General features: G+C 35.8%; 1 protein-coding gene across 1 annotated transcript in view; it reads right to left on the bottom strand.

Annotated features, from left to right (window-relative positions):
* Window positions 1-19,911, bottom strand: part of LOC111033559 (ecdysone-induced protein 74EF) — a 114,568-nt gene that overhangs the window by 16,510 nt on the left and 78,147 nt on the right. The window contains exon 7 of the mRNA XM_022314348.1: window positions 1,628-1,771. Within this exon, the coding sequence (XP_022170040.1) occupies window positions 1,628-1,771 (144 nt within the window). The remainder of the gene's footprint in view (window positions 1-1,627; window positions 1,772-19,911) is intronic.

Below are 19,911 nucleotides of genomic sequence, written 5' to 3'. Positions count from 1 at the left end.
TGTTATATATATTATAACCGACGATTCCCAAGGAATGACCAGTGGTCGAAATTTTTTATTGTAGGCAAGCACGGCGATAATCGCCGTTACGTGCGGCAGGGGTGTGTACCGCAGAAGACAATTTTCGATCGACCCCGCGAATAATAGAAATAATAATAATAATATTAAACATATGTGGTGGTTTCCGTCGAAACGGCGAATATTACCGATATGGTCGGGAGTAGGGGGTTATAGTATTGTTTCCCCGGGAGCGCACCGATGGGAACCGAATTTAACGATAAACTTTTTTCCAATAGTTACCTGCCATATAATATACAGTTGACGGGGTCAAGGAAATCGGCATTAAACGCCTGTGTTTTAGGCATTGCGCGTCGTTATAATATTCGTTAAAAATACACGATGCAAAAGTGAAATTTTATTTTTACGAAACTATTTGGCGAGAAAATCATGTATACGAATCGTGGTGTCTTGGGTTTCAAGGCCTCGAGTATATAATTGGCTGTAAAAACGCGTTATATTCTATATTAAACGTGACGTTTGACATACATACGTTTAATATTATTAAAAAATTAAACATTTTATATTATCAAATCATGATGAAGTGCCGGTGGAAATCTTTCTGATAAAATATATAACGCCGTCCGCAGGACAATAGAACTATATGTATATTATGATAAATTATAATACAATATAATTCGACGAACGCGGACAAAGATCATATTATATTTATCATTATTGCCATATTATAATATTGAATATTGATGTATGTGCGTTCTATTATAATCTGTCTGAATGAAATCCTAATGTCAATCGACCAAACAAATAATAAATATTGGTACCTATTATTATAATTAATAACGCAAACGAGTCCATATTATAAAATATTATTATTGCCGTCGTCGCGGGTTTAACGCTCCGAAAAAAAATCATATGGCAAAAGATCGCGTCGATGTATACATATGTACCGGAAACTACCAAATCGCAAAGTGAAAACGGACTTTCTTCGAACCGGCTCTTCCGGTCTCGCTACGCGGCGGCAGTGTCTATATATATTATATAGAATATAATTTATAAATAGATATAATGTTATGCGCGAGAGTCAGGATAAAGCCGCCGCCGCCGTAGTGTAAACAATAGAAAGTCATTGGTTGAAGGGGTATATACTATGTATATTATATTGCTTAAACATATGCATTTATTTATTATAGGTGTGCACGCGCTTCGCCCGGCAGATTTAGGTCACGACTACGAGACGTCGTGACGACACAGCAGCGCGTCATTTTGACGAAACAAAATCGTAATAATGCTGTATAATATAATATGATATTATGTGAACACTCCGCCCGCCAAGATCGTGAATCATATTATTGTGTTAGACGTCGCGACGTAATAGTTTATGAGATTTGACGCCGCTGTGGGCACCAATTTTGATTTCGGCAGCTCATTTGTTAACAGCGTATACGATAATATTATATTATTATATTATAAACCATGTAATAGTGTACCTATACTCTGTGTGACCTACGCCTAGTGACCTACATATTTTGTATTTGGGAAATATTTTATCTACAAGATAATGATCATTGTTACAATATTAAATTATGAGTTATGACTATCGAAAACTCACCAGCATGATGGAATCCGTGCGGCAGGGCGAATGACAACTGTTGCCTGGGAGGCAGATGGTCTGCCGCTCCTGGGTTTCCTACACCGCCGTTGCCGGCGATCCGGAGGTGATCCAGGAAGTCGATGTTCTCGTCCTTTTCATTACCTGCAACGGCAAAAAAAAACATTTACGTTAAGTACTAAAACCGTGCACGTGCATAATTAATAATTATTATCATAGTTTATGCAGTCAAAGGGTATTGTGAGAAATATGACTGCTGCTCGGTGATGAGCTATATAATATATTACGAGGATGTAATTTTATTGAGATCGACCATAGCACGTATTGGTGATAACAATTATATTTATTGTGCCGTTTGAACGACCAAGTTAATGTTTGTTCTAAAGAACCTATCTCATGTTCTTGACGTTTTTCGTTAACTCATTTTTGTATTTGTATTTAAATTATATGATTAATAACTTATTTGTGTTGCATCGACTCTGTTATGACTGTATGAGGTTAAGTTTAGCATATTTCTCGATTAATAAAATATAAAATCGAATTCGATTCGATTCTATAAAAATAGAAACATAGTCAACGACGCTGTCGCCGAGTCATATAATATATCGCAGATACTTAAGTCTCGGCACCGTGGCGACCCTCACCCACCTTACCGCCAGGATTTACGGTCGGGATGGATGGTCGAGGTAGCGGTGAGGCCGCCGACGCGAGGGGGAATAATTGACCGGCAGATACGGCACCGGAAGGGAAAGTGGGTTGAGGCGCCGCCGCCACCGCCGCACGGTTGCCACATCGTTTCCTTGACCCACATTTTCACCTGCTTCCCAAAAGACACGTCTCCCCCGCAAACACTAGAGCATACATATTTTAATAATATATACACTACCGTCGGATATACGTTTTATTATATAGTACTTAACTAGCCATTATAATGCGTACGTAACAGTAGAATATAATATATATAGTATCGAATGTTTACGAACAATCGATAAAGATCTCCCCACCCAGTGTACACTATATTATATTTTAATAACTCGATCGACCATGATTATATTATTATTATTATTATTACCGATGGTGAAAATTAGATCGCTGACGATTTTTTTTTCGGTCACCTCGTATACACACGATCCGGAACAAAGAAAGTGACGACGGCGAATTTCGCGTTTGTTCCGGTATACCTCTATATATGTATACACACACACACCGACACCGCACAAGGCGGTCGTTTTGAAAACGAATCCACTTTCAATGTTTATAACTCGCACAACGCACACATTTCGTCCGCTCTACTGGCAAGTATTTTATCGAGTATAACATATAAACGTAATTATAATAAATCCTATTATATCTATGTATAAATTATTATACCATCGGTGTCGGAAGTTGATGCTATGTTGTACGTTTTGTTTTTCAGTGTGATATTTTTTTTTATTATTCATTTTTCGTTAAGCCTACCTTATTGTGTTGTATCGTGACATTGACTTGAAATATTAAATATTATTATTATCTATGTATTACATCAAGTGGTTTTAAAATAATTACGGCCATTGCCGTATATATAAGACATTGTCCATGTGTTTGTGTGTGAGAGTTTTTTCTAGTTACATGGTGTACTTATATTATGTTCCCCGGAGTCTTAGCCTTGGAAGGCTTATATATATAATTGTATTATGTATCTATTATTGTGTATAGAAATATAGTCCCCACCAAAAAGGGACCGGAAAACTTATGCCAGATAACAGTGGGCGAACACAATTTCTCGCGGCAATCGGGTCAGCGTGTGTTTTGGCATCGGATAAAAAAAATGAAAAAAAAAACGAATAAAAAAGAAGAGTAAAAAAAAAGAACGAAAGAAAGAAAAATTCTGATTCTCTCCGAAAATAAACGTGCGGCAAGACGACCCATTGGTGCGCGGTACACGAGGAATACGAAACTGGGTCAAACGCCCTTAGACCCGAAAAGAAACAGGCCGACCATAAAAAAAATACCCGTGACCAACTGTTGTCTCGGAATTGGGTCACGTACACGTAAGGGGCTAAATCACTATTGTAGACAGTTTTTTTTTTAACTCTTCTCTCCGCGCACTAAACTGTCGTAACACGTGTGTATAATATAATATATTAGGTATTCTTTCTTAACGCGGTTAAATTGACCGGAACAAACGAGTGTTTGAAGAAGAAGTCTTAAGAATACACGCATATTATGGGTTACCACAGCTATATAATAATATATTACGTATAAGAGAGAAAAAGGGATGTGACCAATTGTCGTGCGCATTTGACCCACATATTAGTATCTCGGAATACTATTTGTTTTATATTACGATCGTCGACGATAATATAACATAATAGTCCCGTCGTTTGGGGTTTGAGGTCTACGGCCTCGTGCTCGTAAATGTCTCGCCACGGCCTTGGGGTTGAAAAGGATATTGGTTTTGGGAATTCTGAAGCAGACCAGGACGTCGATAAACAAAATAATAAATCTTGTATTATTTTGTTGTACATAATATTTTACACATCGTAACGTATATTACGATTACCTATATATTATGTTCAAATTTACGTAACCGACCGGCGTGTATTAAAATGAAACCAAAACTGTGAATTCGAAAAACGTCGTGAAGGGACTATGGTGTATGAGAATAATTATCATGTGGTAGTATGAGTATTTCTTTTAATATATTTTGGCGTTAAGTGTTTAGTTTTTTTCAAAGAGACTCGACAGCCGTCCGTCGGTGGCATATTCGCTCATAGGAATACCATAATTTATTATAATATGAATCATTGCACGGCACAACCGTGGTGAGATAATAACACTATATTATATTGTAGTGCTAAAAAGACGATGACGTTATATAATAACGGATCGGTTATTATGACGTTGCGACACTCCACCGACGACGACGACGACGACGACTATAGGGACGCGGCGAACCGACACAATCCGCGCACGTCGATTATACGTCGGTCGTGTTGTTTTAATGGTGTTTGTTGGTTTTTTTTTTGACAACGTGGTTACGTAAGGCTCTATATAACATAACCACCTGGTCGCAGCGTCTAAATAGTTCACGTGAATAACGATAATGCTGCAGCAGTGATATAAACAGCGCGTTTGAATTTATTATAAAATGGGTGTCTTAGGAAGGATCGAGGACCGACGACCGCACGAGAGCTGCAGAGGGACACTGCAGCAAAAAAAAATTAAACCTTATGGTGCGCGCGTCTGACCTAATTCTCTGTCTCGTATATTATTATTATGTGATAGGACGTTATGTATACACGAACGAGAAGAAACGCCCCGTCTTACACCTGTGTGTATATTATAATTTATAATATTATAATTTATACACATCGACGCGGCGAGTACTACTTGCAGCAGCAAGCAGGTCGTCGTCGTCGTCGTCGTCGCCGTCGTCGTCATCGTTACGTTATAAAGATATTTTCAATTTGTTATACGTCGCGAGATGTCGACGCAGGATTAAGCCCACCACACATAATATAGTGCCAAGTCTGTTAAATAAAGCAATTGAAGTAGATTTTATATTTATATTTGAAAATTATTATTGCGAATTTTAATAGACTCAAGTCCGGAAAACAATTTAACTTCATTACAATATTGACATTTCCTAAAAAAGTTTCGTACTTATGTTATATTGCGACTATTACTATAAATTCGGTGCGGTGATGCGCGTTAATAAAACCATGATAATATTATAGATGTCGTTAATACTTTTTATAATGATACAATAATAATAATATGCACGCGCGACCACTGCAGCGGCGATATCGTTAAAAAAAAAAAACTACGACGTTATTACGGATAATATTACTATTATCGTCGTCGTAAATCGGAAATGCCGACTGGGTCATATACGCGAACGAAGTTTCGCAATAACCCCGCATATCTCCACTGCAATGGCACAATCTATATAAAGTTATATATATATAACTCGGCCCTCGGACTTTCACTGAAACGACTTTTGCGTGGGAGTTTTCGGCGAGCACGCTCCCCTCGCCGCCCGCCTATGTAGACGCGTGGCACAGGGTAGACGAGCAGACGGGCGGGCGATGACGGCGGGCAGACGCTAGTCTCAAGGCTGTGTTCCGCCCTCGCCCTATTTTCGCGCGCGCGGGTCAGACGCACCGGAGACAGACGCGGCGTGCTAACCTAACCGTCGACGCCGACGCCACTGCCGACCCTGCTACCACCCTCGGCCGCACCGATACCTACCCTTCGAACGAGGCGTTTTTTCGCCGGCAATCGATAACAGCTGATTTCGGTCTATCCACCCCCCGCGCCACGCGCCGGCCCATTCAACCGGTGCCCGGAAAACGTCGTCGCGACCACCGTCGACGAATATTATTTAATATATTATATAAAAGCGCATCTACACATAACATCTGGGCGGGGGCGTGCGACACCTCCTGCATTATTATACCTATACAAACTTAATAATACCCACGGCAGCTATCATATATGCCGTCGATTTCCTATGAAACCGGTTGCGGGGTCGTAATAACTATGATAAGATAAACATTATAATACAATAATATGTAAATGGGAGCAAAAGTGAAAACGACCTTGTTTCGCGAGTTGCAACGGCGCGGCGATGAGCCAATGCCGGCGCGGTGTTGACGGAATCCGCCAACCCGGCGGAATTTCACTCGATTTCCGCGCCCGCAGATAGGTACGAGCGTGTATAAGAATATAATATATATATATAGCTAGTGTATAAGAGTACGCTTTAGACATTTGATTTAAGAGGAAAAGTAAATACTATGCTTTACTTACATAACTATATTATATAGTAGATAAGATATATTATTGTGCAGTGACACAATAAAAAGTGAACTGACTATATATTATAAACTATACATACACGTAGTGCGAGTGGCGAGTCATATGATGACGTCGATGTTCGCGCGAGGGTATAATATCATATCGAGTGCGGTGTCGCGCAAGCTGTAAGGGTGTAACATATATAGTATACGTGGGTGAGGTAAAACGTTATGTAGGCATCGTACGACGATGGGTCGGTTCGCACGCGGGGGTAGACGCCCGGTGATCGATCCTTGTAGCGGCGTCGACGGCGGCAGCGCGGTGGCCGGGACGACGGGGGTGTGAGCCGGGCGCCGGCGGACGGCGTCGTCGGGCCCGCCGGGGATGACGACCCCGGCGCGTTAACGTCGTACGTCGGCGTGGCGGCGGGGGTGGAGACTTTTACGTTTGCCACGAGCCGCACGTTTTGTGTGCTTGATAAAGTGCTCGTGGCCCTGGGACGAACAAAGGTCGTTTACTCTCTTTATACTCTTGCACCCCGCCACTGCCACGATCGACACGACCTATATATGCGCTTGTATGTTATATATATACCACTCCTCTCCAACCTCTCCTCCGACTTAAAGTCACCACGAGCACCACCCAACCCCCAAACCGGCTACCCGCTCGTCCACCCAAAAAGGATGGAAGCCCTTTGAGACTCCTTTTATATATATATATATATATATATGTATCTATTATAAGTACGCGCGAGGAACACTGTGCATCTAAATAGATATTTCCTCGGGTATCCGCCTTTTAATACCCTCTCGGAAAAAATTCAGACTTGCTGCATATCACGAGTTGTAATATATCGTTCAGTATTTTCGAATTTTTTTTTTCGTTTTAATAATTATAATACATGTATCTGTGTCTATTATAATTTATAATGTACGTTAACTCGTTGATGATTCTGAGAGATGACTATAGTACAATACATGTACGACGCAAGTACTTTGCAGATGGTACATGCCTAAAGATACCTAATGGTTTTTTAGTGTAATATCGTACAAATTATTAATATTAAGATATACAAATTGCATATTATTGAATTATACAATTATTTTTACACACAGAGCATATTATTATAAAAGTTATTTTCTGAAATCGACGAGAGAAAGAAAAAAAAACATATAATCGCACTATTGTCGGTTTGAAACGGAAAACGATACAATTTCGTAATAAATACTTAATTAGACTTGTAAAAGTACTTTTTCTAAATAAACTTCAACACAAGTACAATATATTATTAAATAATGAGTTAAAAATATTTGATTTGAAAAATATTTTTTAACTGAAATGACAGCAAAAACTACAGCTAGTGCGCTCATAATAAAATAATAAAATATACGTTATAAAATATGTATTGTATATATTACCAATATTTTATAGAACCATCCTACAAAAAATTATCTCGATCAAATCGAATTAAAAAAAATTGAACCTCCAATAATATTACATATATTTAGTGGACAATGGAACGAGGTAGTACAAACGAAGTTTTTGTTAAATTAAATTTTGGTCTATTTTTGTATGCAGGATGCGCGATAAACGACTTACGGATTCGAAGTAAGTTTACACACAGTCGACGAACACATCTACATAATAAATTAATAATGATAATACGACGGGCTTGAGTGGGCGTATATTATATTACGATACAGGTAAGGTTTTTTTACTCTTTAGAAATCCTATTCGAAAAACTGGCTGGGAGACGACGTCGACGATGACAATAAACGGTCGGGGAATTTTTTTACGCGTGTAAAAACAATGACCGATGCGATGCGAAGGGGAGCCACCACCGCCACAGCCGCAACCGTCGCCTATAATCGTGACCTATTTCCGGGACTCCGTGTACGCGCGCACACACACTTCCTGGACGAGAGGCGGACACGAAGACGCCTGGGCGACTGGCCGTGAACTTTCACGCGCCCGATTGTTCAAGGCCACAGCGATTTCTCCGCCGACGGTACCCCAACGACCCCACCCCCGCCGCTACGCCACCTATATTCATATACACACTCACACACGCGGGAGCGCGAGTATACGGTGACGGTTTCGTTATTGTACTTTCACTATTTTGGATTCTCTTTGACGCGCGCTCGTCTAATTATAATACAATTCGTATCCGCATGTATTTCCTATGCGATACGCCGTCGGTTCAACAAACCCCGCAAATGCACCACGTTACAACATTATGTACTTATAGGTATAGGTATTATCATTTATCGCTGTCGAGATAAAGTACGTTGTCCGTGTGACTTTTGAGCGGAACATGTTTGATAATCGGACAAGAGAAACGTCGCGAAAACCGAATGGCACGCGGCCAAGATAACTTCGGGGAGGTGTTAGTAGTAATGAACGAGACGGAACGCAGCTATACAATATGGAAACTGCCATCACGCATACGAGCCTACGAGATCTTCGGCAAAATATTTTTTTACAATAACCATACCATAGGTGCAATTATAGAATATCTACGAAACGGGAAAAAACTGTGGTATACGACGACGACATGTAATCCTTGTGAGAAACCGATGGGGGTAAAACGAACGGATGGATGTTTTTGTCGGGTAAAAGGTGTTTTTACCCCCAAAAAAAATCCTATATAATATATTTGTTTGAAATAAAACGACGAAGACGAGGAGGCAGATGTGTAGGAAATGATTTCGCACAAAACCCCGATGATGAGTGCGTATATATACGTGACTATGACGAGGGTGCACACACGATTGACCCACTTTAACAGGTTACCTTGTTTTCGCCTTTCTCTGCGGTGGTACAAAAGAATTTCGCGTCGTTGTGTTATATTTTTATCCTTTTATTTAATACATTTTTTCGATTTTTTTTTTTTGTTTTTTTTTTTTCATCTCCCCATGTCCCGGTCGTTGAGGGTAACAGGTATAACGATATAATAGAAAAAATAGAATCGGAAATTTGACTCGGTATGATACAAAAATGTTTTCCGGTTTTATGTGTTACTCGCTAAATTGAGATTACGAGTATACGCGCGTCATCAAGAGCACTCGTGGTCCATATTATAAAATCGTGTGAGAGACTTACGGAATTGTTTGATGATGCATTTTTTGTAACCCTTGTAGATTGGCTTGATATCTTCAGCATCGTCCGATTCGGAGTTCGTCTCGTCCGGTTCACACTTTACCCGTAAGTCCAAAGGTTTGGCTTCGATTTCACTGATCATCGCGACGATTACGTTTTTATCCGTTTTCGAGTTTAATACAATTCGTACACCAATATCGGATTGATGAAAAAAACACCAAAAACGGTCACTAGATATAGCACGCGCGCGCAAGTGCGATAGTAATAACAATAATAATAATACAATAAGAGTCGGTATTATATATTTTTAAAATTTTCCGACGAAAAATGATTTAATAAAAAATTGAATACAAATACGAAAACAAATTTTCCTCGGGATAATTTTTTTTTCTTTATCGTACACGGGTTATATTCATATAAATCGAAACCGAAAACTAAAAAAAAAAATTCAAAAACCGAAAAACAAAATTATAATATTATAAAATACTACGTTCGCGAGCACCGCCAATAAATTCACGTACTACAACGCATGACCAGCCGGTAGGTACCCGACGTCGATGAGCCAGCGCCGGAATATGAGAAGCTATACAAGACCACGGGCAACCGGCGGCAGCGCCGGTGACGGCGGCGTTTCCCCCCCGAGCAGTGTGCACCAGGCGGCGCGACCTAAAAACACCGTATGCGCGCCTTAATTACCGTACCCACCGCTTCTCGATAATATCTGTTTCGCGCAATGTACCTAATATACATTTTTTTATGTATAAAATAAAATTACCTCAAAATCTATCGCTTCGCTTATATTAAAAAAAATATTATAGGTACTGACGTCTGACAGTGGACTATAATATTTTTACATCGTAAGTGTACACTATATATCGTATTGTCGTAGGTAATACACAGTTTAATATAAATCGGTGAATATTATACGAAGCGAATAAAGCGATAATATGAACATTTATAAATTATAATTAACTGTTGATTTCGTATGGATATGGATAGGTATATGATATTATATATTATAGTATGTATTGTAATTTGTAGCAAGTAATTTGAAAGATGATAATAATTATAAACCATAATTAACACCTCAAAGTATTGCAGAAGGAAATACATTTAAAAAATGATCTAGTTCGCTTCGCGAAAATCGTTTTATATTATTAAAATAATTACAAATACTTGTGATGCAGCAGTTTGACCCATAGACAAATTATAGAATAAACCAGGAATTAATAAAATATGCGAAGCCAACATGTCCATATTATAAATCCATATGAATCTGAGGAATTATCAAAGGGCAATTTGAGGATTTATCAAGGAGATTATAACTTAGCATAGGCATATAATAGCTTTACATTGTCTGTCTCTCTCGAACACATGTTGGCTTCAATGTATTATACGTAAAACAGCTATTATAATATTATGTATATAGTTTGACCTATGAACACAATTATATATAAACGTATTACACGCAGACTAACAGCGGAAGGGCGGGTGCCCACCCGACCTATCAGTTATTTTTAAAATGTCATTTTTTATTTCCGAACGACATAACGTATACACAAAATAACATTGTAATGTGCAGTATATACGGTCATATTATTAATATTAACATTTAATATTAATTATCGCGTAATCCCGTCCAAAACGGGTGTCTACATAATATAATAATGAACAAACAGACAGTCCGATTATTAATTAATAATAACACGTACAAGGGCAAGCGTGTTTGATCGGACCAATTTTACGATTCGTTAATAATAATAATAATAATCCTCGCCGAATCGATTTAATATAATGATATTACATGTACCAATACCTCGATATATAGAACTTATGGGTTACGATAAAACCTTATCGTACCGTTTTAACTGAGTAACAAACGTTCAGAAATTTTTTTTTTAAATATATCCATTTAAAACCTACCTATTATTATCTACTGTTGTATTACTATCTCTACAACGATACAATATCAATATTGTATTTGATATTTGTTAATTTATTATTACATATTTTCAAATTCCTATTTTGATAGGATGTATATGAGTAGTGTTTGAAATTTGATATACTTTGAAAGCTGTGAAATATTGAAATATATCGATTTTGTGATTTTTGGCTATCCTTATGAAAAGCCAATTATCTCTATTATATATATTTTTTACAGGTACTTTATCATACTTACATTTATGATTTCAGTAACTGTATTAACCATTTATTAAAATCATAAGATAACATTTGGAAATTTAAATTTATTAAAATTAGAAATAAAATAAAATTTGATCGTTATGTTTATGAGTTTTTTTATTTAATGATATTTGATTTGTTACAATATATTGAGGTGTTTTTATAAATTATTTGAAGAAACATTTAAAATGTATCGGTATAATAAATGTTTCAAGGGGTTCTATTGTTAATACTTCATTTTGGAAATAATAATAATTTAATTTATTTCTATTTACCACCGATTCTACTTGATTTAACCATGTTATGCACTTTACACAATACACGTCTTTACATTCACAAATGTAAAAATGTAAAATGGTTATACTTGTGAAATACTCAAACACTTAAATGAGGCGTCTTAAGGTTTTTTTGTTCAATACTCAGTCCTCGGGGTAAGCACTACGAACAAAATATAATAACGATGAATATTTAATGGCGGTCGATATATTATATTATTATAATAAATCATAAATCACATCATCGAGGCAGGGCACATTGCGCAGTGATTCTGCAGCGGACGAACAATTTCGGACCACCTCCCGCGGTCAGTAGAACCAGTGATTATATTATTATTATACGATTAAAGTATTTCGTCGTTCTCGCTCTCCTCTAGTCCGAAACTAGGTCAATATAATAGAGATTTACGGCCAAATCATCGCTGCATTTCGTTCGTGGATTTACATCCAATTGCAAAACTATAATAATGTATACCTATGGGGCTAATATATGCAATTATAATAATGTACGTCTGGTCGCATCGGTGATGCCACTTTAAACTGTGTTAATCGGATTGGAGATTATGCGTTTATTATGTTTGACATTCCCGAGTGTCTGTGGGACCGACGAAACTAGTAACAAAATTAATTAAGCATTAACGCCGTGACGATCACAGTCGTCTGTTTCGTCCGGGATTTCACTTTTTTTTCGTTCGTTCTCGTTTTCGCACAACATTATCTCTGCAGCAATATGAGCCGTTCAACGCGCTCGACTTCGCAGCAGCAGCTAATTTGGAATCGACACGTTTCCGCGGTCGTTCGCTGAAAACAGCAATAAAGTATATTATAGGAAAAACGCGTTGTGGTCGGAGCGGGAAGGCTATATACGTATTAAGTATATAATACTGTATTATTATTATCTCTGTTGCGGTATACTCGGAATGTTAAAAACATAATATTAATAATAGTAATATCACGGCATTATGTATAATGCCGTCGAAAAGCTGTTTCCGTATACGATAATATACTAACTGCCCCGAGTAAGGAAAACATATTACTGTACTCTATATATATGAATTACGAATGTCGATACGATAACGCGCGTTTGACATTGTTTTTTTTTTTTTGAAATTTTACACCGTTTGAGTGTACATGAAAAATTCAATTCTCTGCTACCACCGGTCCAAATATTGTATGATTGTAATATAAATGTATAAAATGCATAACATAATATTAAAGTATATAGGCTCACATTTCACACGACGCGTTGTTGTTTAAGTGCATAATATAGGAATTCAATCTCCGAACACGTGTGTGATATATACGACTGCTGTGATATCGGACGGCGATTTATAACAATTATTTTTTTAATTAAAACAATAATCGTTTTCGGACGGATTGCAAATAATTAAAAAAAAATTAGAACGATCGACCCCCGACGGAAACGGCGGCGGTGCGTGCGTAACGACTGAAAACTGCTCTCCGCAGTTTACATTGCGTTCGACGATTATAATAATAATATTATGTACACGATATCGTACTGAATAATAAATAATAATACTATATTATAATGTTTACACGTCACGTAATTATCATTATTATTATTATAACTGTTATTCACACCGATATTTCCTAATGACCCCGCGTGCGTGTTTATTTGATAATATTGCTCGTTCGCGGTATATTATTTTCTGGCGCGGTATATTACTCCTGTTGCGGGATATTACAAACAAACAGACAAAAACCAAAGACAATAGTAAGGATAATTGTCTATAAATAACGAGTGTAAATAAAAGCATAGAAAAAATAAAACCATAATACGCTGCCGACGCACCACCGTCTGAATCCTCCACGAAAAAGGGTCAGGACGGTAAAGGGATACGAAATGAACGACCACATACACATATTATATATATTATTATTCCATAGGTATAGGTGGTACAACAGTGCAGCACGGGATCGCGTTCGTTTAATATGCATTGTTACAATATAATAATATACGTACGCGTCATATTATTTACCTACCTGTTGTATAAGTAGATGGGTATAATGCGCATGTACGTGTGTATATATTATTATAATGTGTTATTTGGGTTTTGTTTTGGATTTTTTTTTCCATCGCGTCGGGGGAGGAAAATAATGTACATATAAATATATATAATAGTGTATGGATGTGAAACAAAACACAAACCGGTTGCGTCTTCCTGCCCCCGCCGGGCGCGGGCGTCTCTTCCGGCACGGACGAATTCGTTATAATACATTATACACTTATTTATTTAAATACAATATGCAAATTCAACCCTTTTATTTCCATTATTCATATATATTTTAATACCACATGTGTTGCGCACGCGCAATAAAATAATTACTATAATAATAATGATAGTAACAATATGCATAATATGGCGCGTATTGGCCCACATCGATTTATATAAGATTATTTTATAGCGTTTTTAACCCACCGAAAGTTCGGTTTAGATATGAACCAACAAATTGACAAAACAAATATTCATAAATGGAATAATGTAATGCATGGAACATAAATACTATACAAAATACGAAAACAACAAAATAAGTACTATATCTTCAAATGGGAAAACCTCAAGCTCAAAAAAGAAAAAGAATTTATAATAAATTCGCCTTTGAATTCATATGCTAACCTGACCTTCCAGGATTTCATATGGTAAATGTATCCCTCATTGTATTATATACTCTCGGACCGAACCCGAAGAATAATGAAGCAATCATACATTATAAAAGTTAAAAAACAATAACATTTTATATCATTAAAAATATACTATTCTTATATTATATTATGTTCATAAACTCTTATTTTTATATCTTTTATTTGTATTCTACCTCCTTAACTAGATTTAATTTAACTAACACAAAAATGTAATCAACTATTGTATAGTCAATGGCTTTTGCTGTCGGTATTATTTTTAAAGATCACTAAAAAAAACAAAAAACAAATTGAAAAGCGCATGCAAACGTGCATTGATTGAACTAAGTTGTCAAATATTCTATACTTTATCTCCGAAACCAAATTTTGAACACGTTTTATTGGAAACGGCACCAAACAAACTTTGAACTATTGAAATAGGCAACGAACAAAATTTTCGCTGACTCGCTGTACTAATATCCAAACATTAATGAAATTGTTACAATGATAACATTGTTCAAAAAAACGTATCAAACAATGTTTGTTATAAGTGATGTTTTGTTCATATGCGGAAACGGTAATATAAAGAACAGATAGTCAGATAGTGAGATAGATCGTGTTTCGAGTAATCTTGTATGATAAATTAAAAAACAATCGTAGGAAATGGTTGATTGATGCCTGCTCAAGAATATTTCCTATAAGCACTGCTGAAAATAACTATAATATTAACTTGGTAACATTGTCGCACTAAAAAATCATGGAAGATCATAAGAAATTTTCCTTGACAGGGAAACTAGATGAAACACTCATATAGGTGATGATTGGGAAGACTTAGACCCTAAATATATTAAAAAATCCGCAAAAATTAAAATTAAAATTTTTATTGAATGTCTTTGATTGGCTCATTTTGAGTATGTTAGATTTAAAGATGTTCACCCTCTCCCACCTTATGAATTTAATCTAATCTCTGACTGCAATCACTGCACGGTTTTATGGAAATCTCCATAAGCATACACCGGAAGTTGGAACCTATATATACCTGTATACCTACTTATGTATGTTTATTATATATTTTATTTATTACTATTTACTACGATTGTTTATAGTACTATAGCTATATGTATAAAATGTGTGTGACCTTCCCGCGATATTGAAACAAAAAAATTAATAGCACGTCCGAGGTGCGTTAAAATCTATGGACGCGACATCGATTTGGGGCGTACCAGAGTATAAAAAAGTAGGCCTATATTTGTATTGTTCATATTTCAGCTATTATCATTAATATGACTAATATGTTTTGAGCGATTCCGAAACGCCGACGAATAAGCGTTTATTTCCGGATGAAAAAATACTAAAATACTAAACAATTTATACGATAAATCCGATACAAGCATAATTGTATTGTACATATTATATAGGCTATATAGCGTATACGCTGAAAATGCAATATAAATATAATTAGTAAAAACGCAAAAAATAGATGCCTTCTGGTAGAAAAAACTATAGATAGATTTTCGAATTTATATTCTCCGACCCACATACCTATATTGTATTATATATGTGTAGCCAATACAGATTGTATATGTAGTAGGTATTAAGTAGTGAATATGTGTTTTCTTCCCGACAATTTTTCCGTAATTAAATAAGTCGGAAAACAATCAGTAATGTCGACGACAAAAAAAATGTATTTATTAAAATATACCGTCACAAATATAGTAGGTATAATGAAATAATATAAAATATACAAAATAATATAATTAACGCTAGTCAGAAATGTGTAATGTGCTAATTTTTAGATACCCATACGATATGATAGTTATAAAGCGTTTCTAAACCGACCAATTTGCCATAAATTTAAGAAAGTATTTTAAAAATTGTTAGGTAAAGCGTGAAAGATGGCTGCATATCATACGATTAGATTAGGTACTAAACCGTAGGTGAACTTTGTTTTGAAGACTTCTGTCCATAGTTCCCTTACAACCAACCACACGCATGGTTATTAAATCATATTTTATTACAGACAATGTTATACTTATATACTGCCGCAACAGTTCGACACGGTCTTATTCGCCCTGACGACCTCCCTAATCACGAAGGTTAGAATTAAGGGTGATTCAATATGCCTGCATTTATTTTCATAGTCAGTTGTTATATTTTTGAAAAAAAAGCATATTATTTCATTACAATTTTTTCTTCTGCAACATTTTGCAACGAATTTCAATTGCGATTTTTTGTTTAAAAACCACCCTCTCGTCGGAAAATCGTTTGAAAAAAAATAATATTTAGGTATAATGTATGTATACACTATAGATGTTACCTTGGTAACTATCGATAGTATATATATTATATTGATATTATATATTGTGTATTATAATTTATAACAATATATCAAATTTCGTATAACAAAAATGGTGGGGATCGCAAAAGCACGAATATAATCCCTACCATTTTTGTCACACACAATACGGAAGACACTGTACATTATATCTAAATCTAATTTACAATAAATAATATTAAAATAATATTTATTATGTATAGTTACCAAGGTAACTATGTATACATATATTATACATAAATATTATTATTTTAAATATTGTATGATATATAATATAATATAATAATATATTATATCATACAGTGTCTTCCAAATTTTGTGTGACAAAATGGTGGGGATAGCAGAAGATAATAAGGACCAACACAATCCCCACCATATTTGTCACACGAAATTTGAAAGACCCTGGCTATATTCCTATTCACGCTGCAGTACTATATTTCAGTATACCTATACATACAGTATAATATACTATTATACCGTTGCATCTAAAGAAGCGGCCGACGACCCGGGACACGATGCGCTACAGACGAAATAATCTTTTGTCGCTGCACATGTATGCGATTACACCTACCGTATGCGCTTATAAAATATAATAATATATACTGTTACGTGAGCTGCAGTATACGAGTAATAAAATACGTAAAACGAAAAATGAGAAAAAAAGGTCGAGCTGCAAGGTGATTATACGACGTACAAAAACAATAATTACCGACAGTAGTGGTGGTCGGTGGGGGTGATGTCGGTCGGACGGTTTGCTTACCTGAAACAGACGAAAAAAACCGAAACATTAATTATTATATTTACGATTATTATATTGTCGCTTATGTATTTTGTTAACACGCTAATTATCGTAATACATAATATAATAATGTTATGTATAATGTAGGTGTACACCTATATTATATACCGCAGCAATCGTGGCGCGAGGGACGCGTTTTATATATAGTCTATGTATACAAACATCGCTCACACGGTTTGTTATACACATATTATTATTATTATTATTATTATACGACACACATCGCGCCGGACTTAACGAACACGCATTGTTACCGATTATTCCGTCAAAAACGAGTCGATATACATACGTATTATATATATATTGTACATATTATATATATATATATTATATATATATATATATATATATATTGTGTACCGGGGGAAATGTTTCGGGCGGACCGTCGTAGGTTTATGTTATATTATTATATGATGACGTCCGTATACACCCCGAGTCAGTCGTTCACACGGAAAAAGGGTAAAAAGACACAAAAAACGCATTATATACAATATATTACATAATACACTAGGTACCCATCGACATTCCGCTATTCGTTTGAAACACGCCGTCGTTCTGGATATGACGTCTTTGTTTGCATCTATGTATATTAGAAATTGTTTAAGCTATGGACACGAGCCACAGTTATTTGCAGATTTTTAGGTCCATACCTGCTTATATAGTTGTATATTATATTATTATTATAGTTTGAGTGCGCATCCATACATGCATATATTGGCATATTGCATATTTTTTTCGGAATGTGTACGATGTTATATATTCCAAGTCAGCGAGTTGTACTTTAGAGTGACGTGTACCCTACACATTTCACAGCTTAGCGATTAAATTACTGTTTTTTAGCATGTTACACTTTTCAGGGCGCGTACTTAAAGCGTCTTAAACGAAATAAAAATATTTCTGGTTAACATCAAATGATTTTCTGTCCAAATTTTGAACACATCTTTGATGATCACATATAATATATTTTATGCCCCCGCATCAACACTACACAACATGGCGCTATAATGCAAACGTGTGGTTATAAACAAACAATATTGGCACATCGTTTTATTTTTTTATGTGGGTACCTATATATTAACATATTATAATATTATACATTTAGACGACAATTTTTTAGTGCAATATATTTTTGTCGGTGGGTATTCCGCGTATTTCGGGACGAGTAGGTGATACACATCATGCGCAATTAACGGCGGTGTTTCAAAAAACGGACGTCACCGCGGTTGCACAGGTTACACCAAACAATACAATAATAACAATAACAATAATAATATAATATTATGTAGTAACATTTATACGTTGTATTTAAAATATATGTTTGTAAAACGCCGATTTCCAAACGTCGTCGACGCGTACACACCATGGCCCCAAAGCATAAACAACGTGTTGATGCAGTAATTATTTATTGTGTTTTGTATGCATTTTTTTTTCATTTCGTCGTATCACGTAAACAACCGTTGCGATTATTATTATCGATCGTCAGCGAAATCCGGAGACCGTGCGCATATTATATACATTTTATTGGACGCACTCACTCGCGATTATTTATCCGATTTATTTTTATTTCATTTTTTTTTACGCTTTCAAGTTTCAACTCATCGCAAACGGTATTATTGTTATATACTTATACGTCATATTAGTAAAATAATGTTATGTTGTGCGCTGTTAAAATACGAAAATATATACAAACATTATAATGCTACTAAACTGTTATTATTTAACATCGTTTTCCGCCGGTACGATACTCACCACTATGACACTATAATATCATTATTATACAATAAACATCATAATGTATAATTTATTAAGTGTATTAATATTATTATATTATATAACTTATAACTATAAAAATAGTAATTACGCGGACGTTGGGTAATATTATTATCCGACCCGTGGTGTACTGATATTTACTATTTAGTTAGGTTTATTTAGTCAGTATACGACTAAAGACTAGTTACATAGGTAGTATATCTTATAGCAATCTCGGTCCACCCAAATTCTATCACTAAATATTATGTGTACAACGAGTATAATATAATGATAATATAGTCGGGTACCGATATCGCGAAGACTACAATGTCATAATATTTAAAAACGGATAACATTTTTGCATAATATTGTAAAAAACTAGGTTGCTGGCGTTACGCGTTGTTGTACATTATCATCGCAACG

This window comes from Myzus persicae, unplaced genomic scaffold (assembly GCF_001856785.1).
Source record: "Myzus persicae strain clone G006 unplaced genomic scaffold, MPER_G0061.0, whole genome shotgun sequence".
In the NCBI taxonomy this organism is placed as follows: Eukaryota; Metazoa; Arthropoda; class Insecta; order Hemiptera; family Aphididae; genus Myzus; species Myzus persicae.
This window is presented reverse-complemented; position numbering and strand designations above follow the sequence as displayed.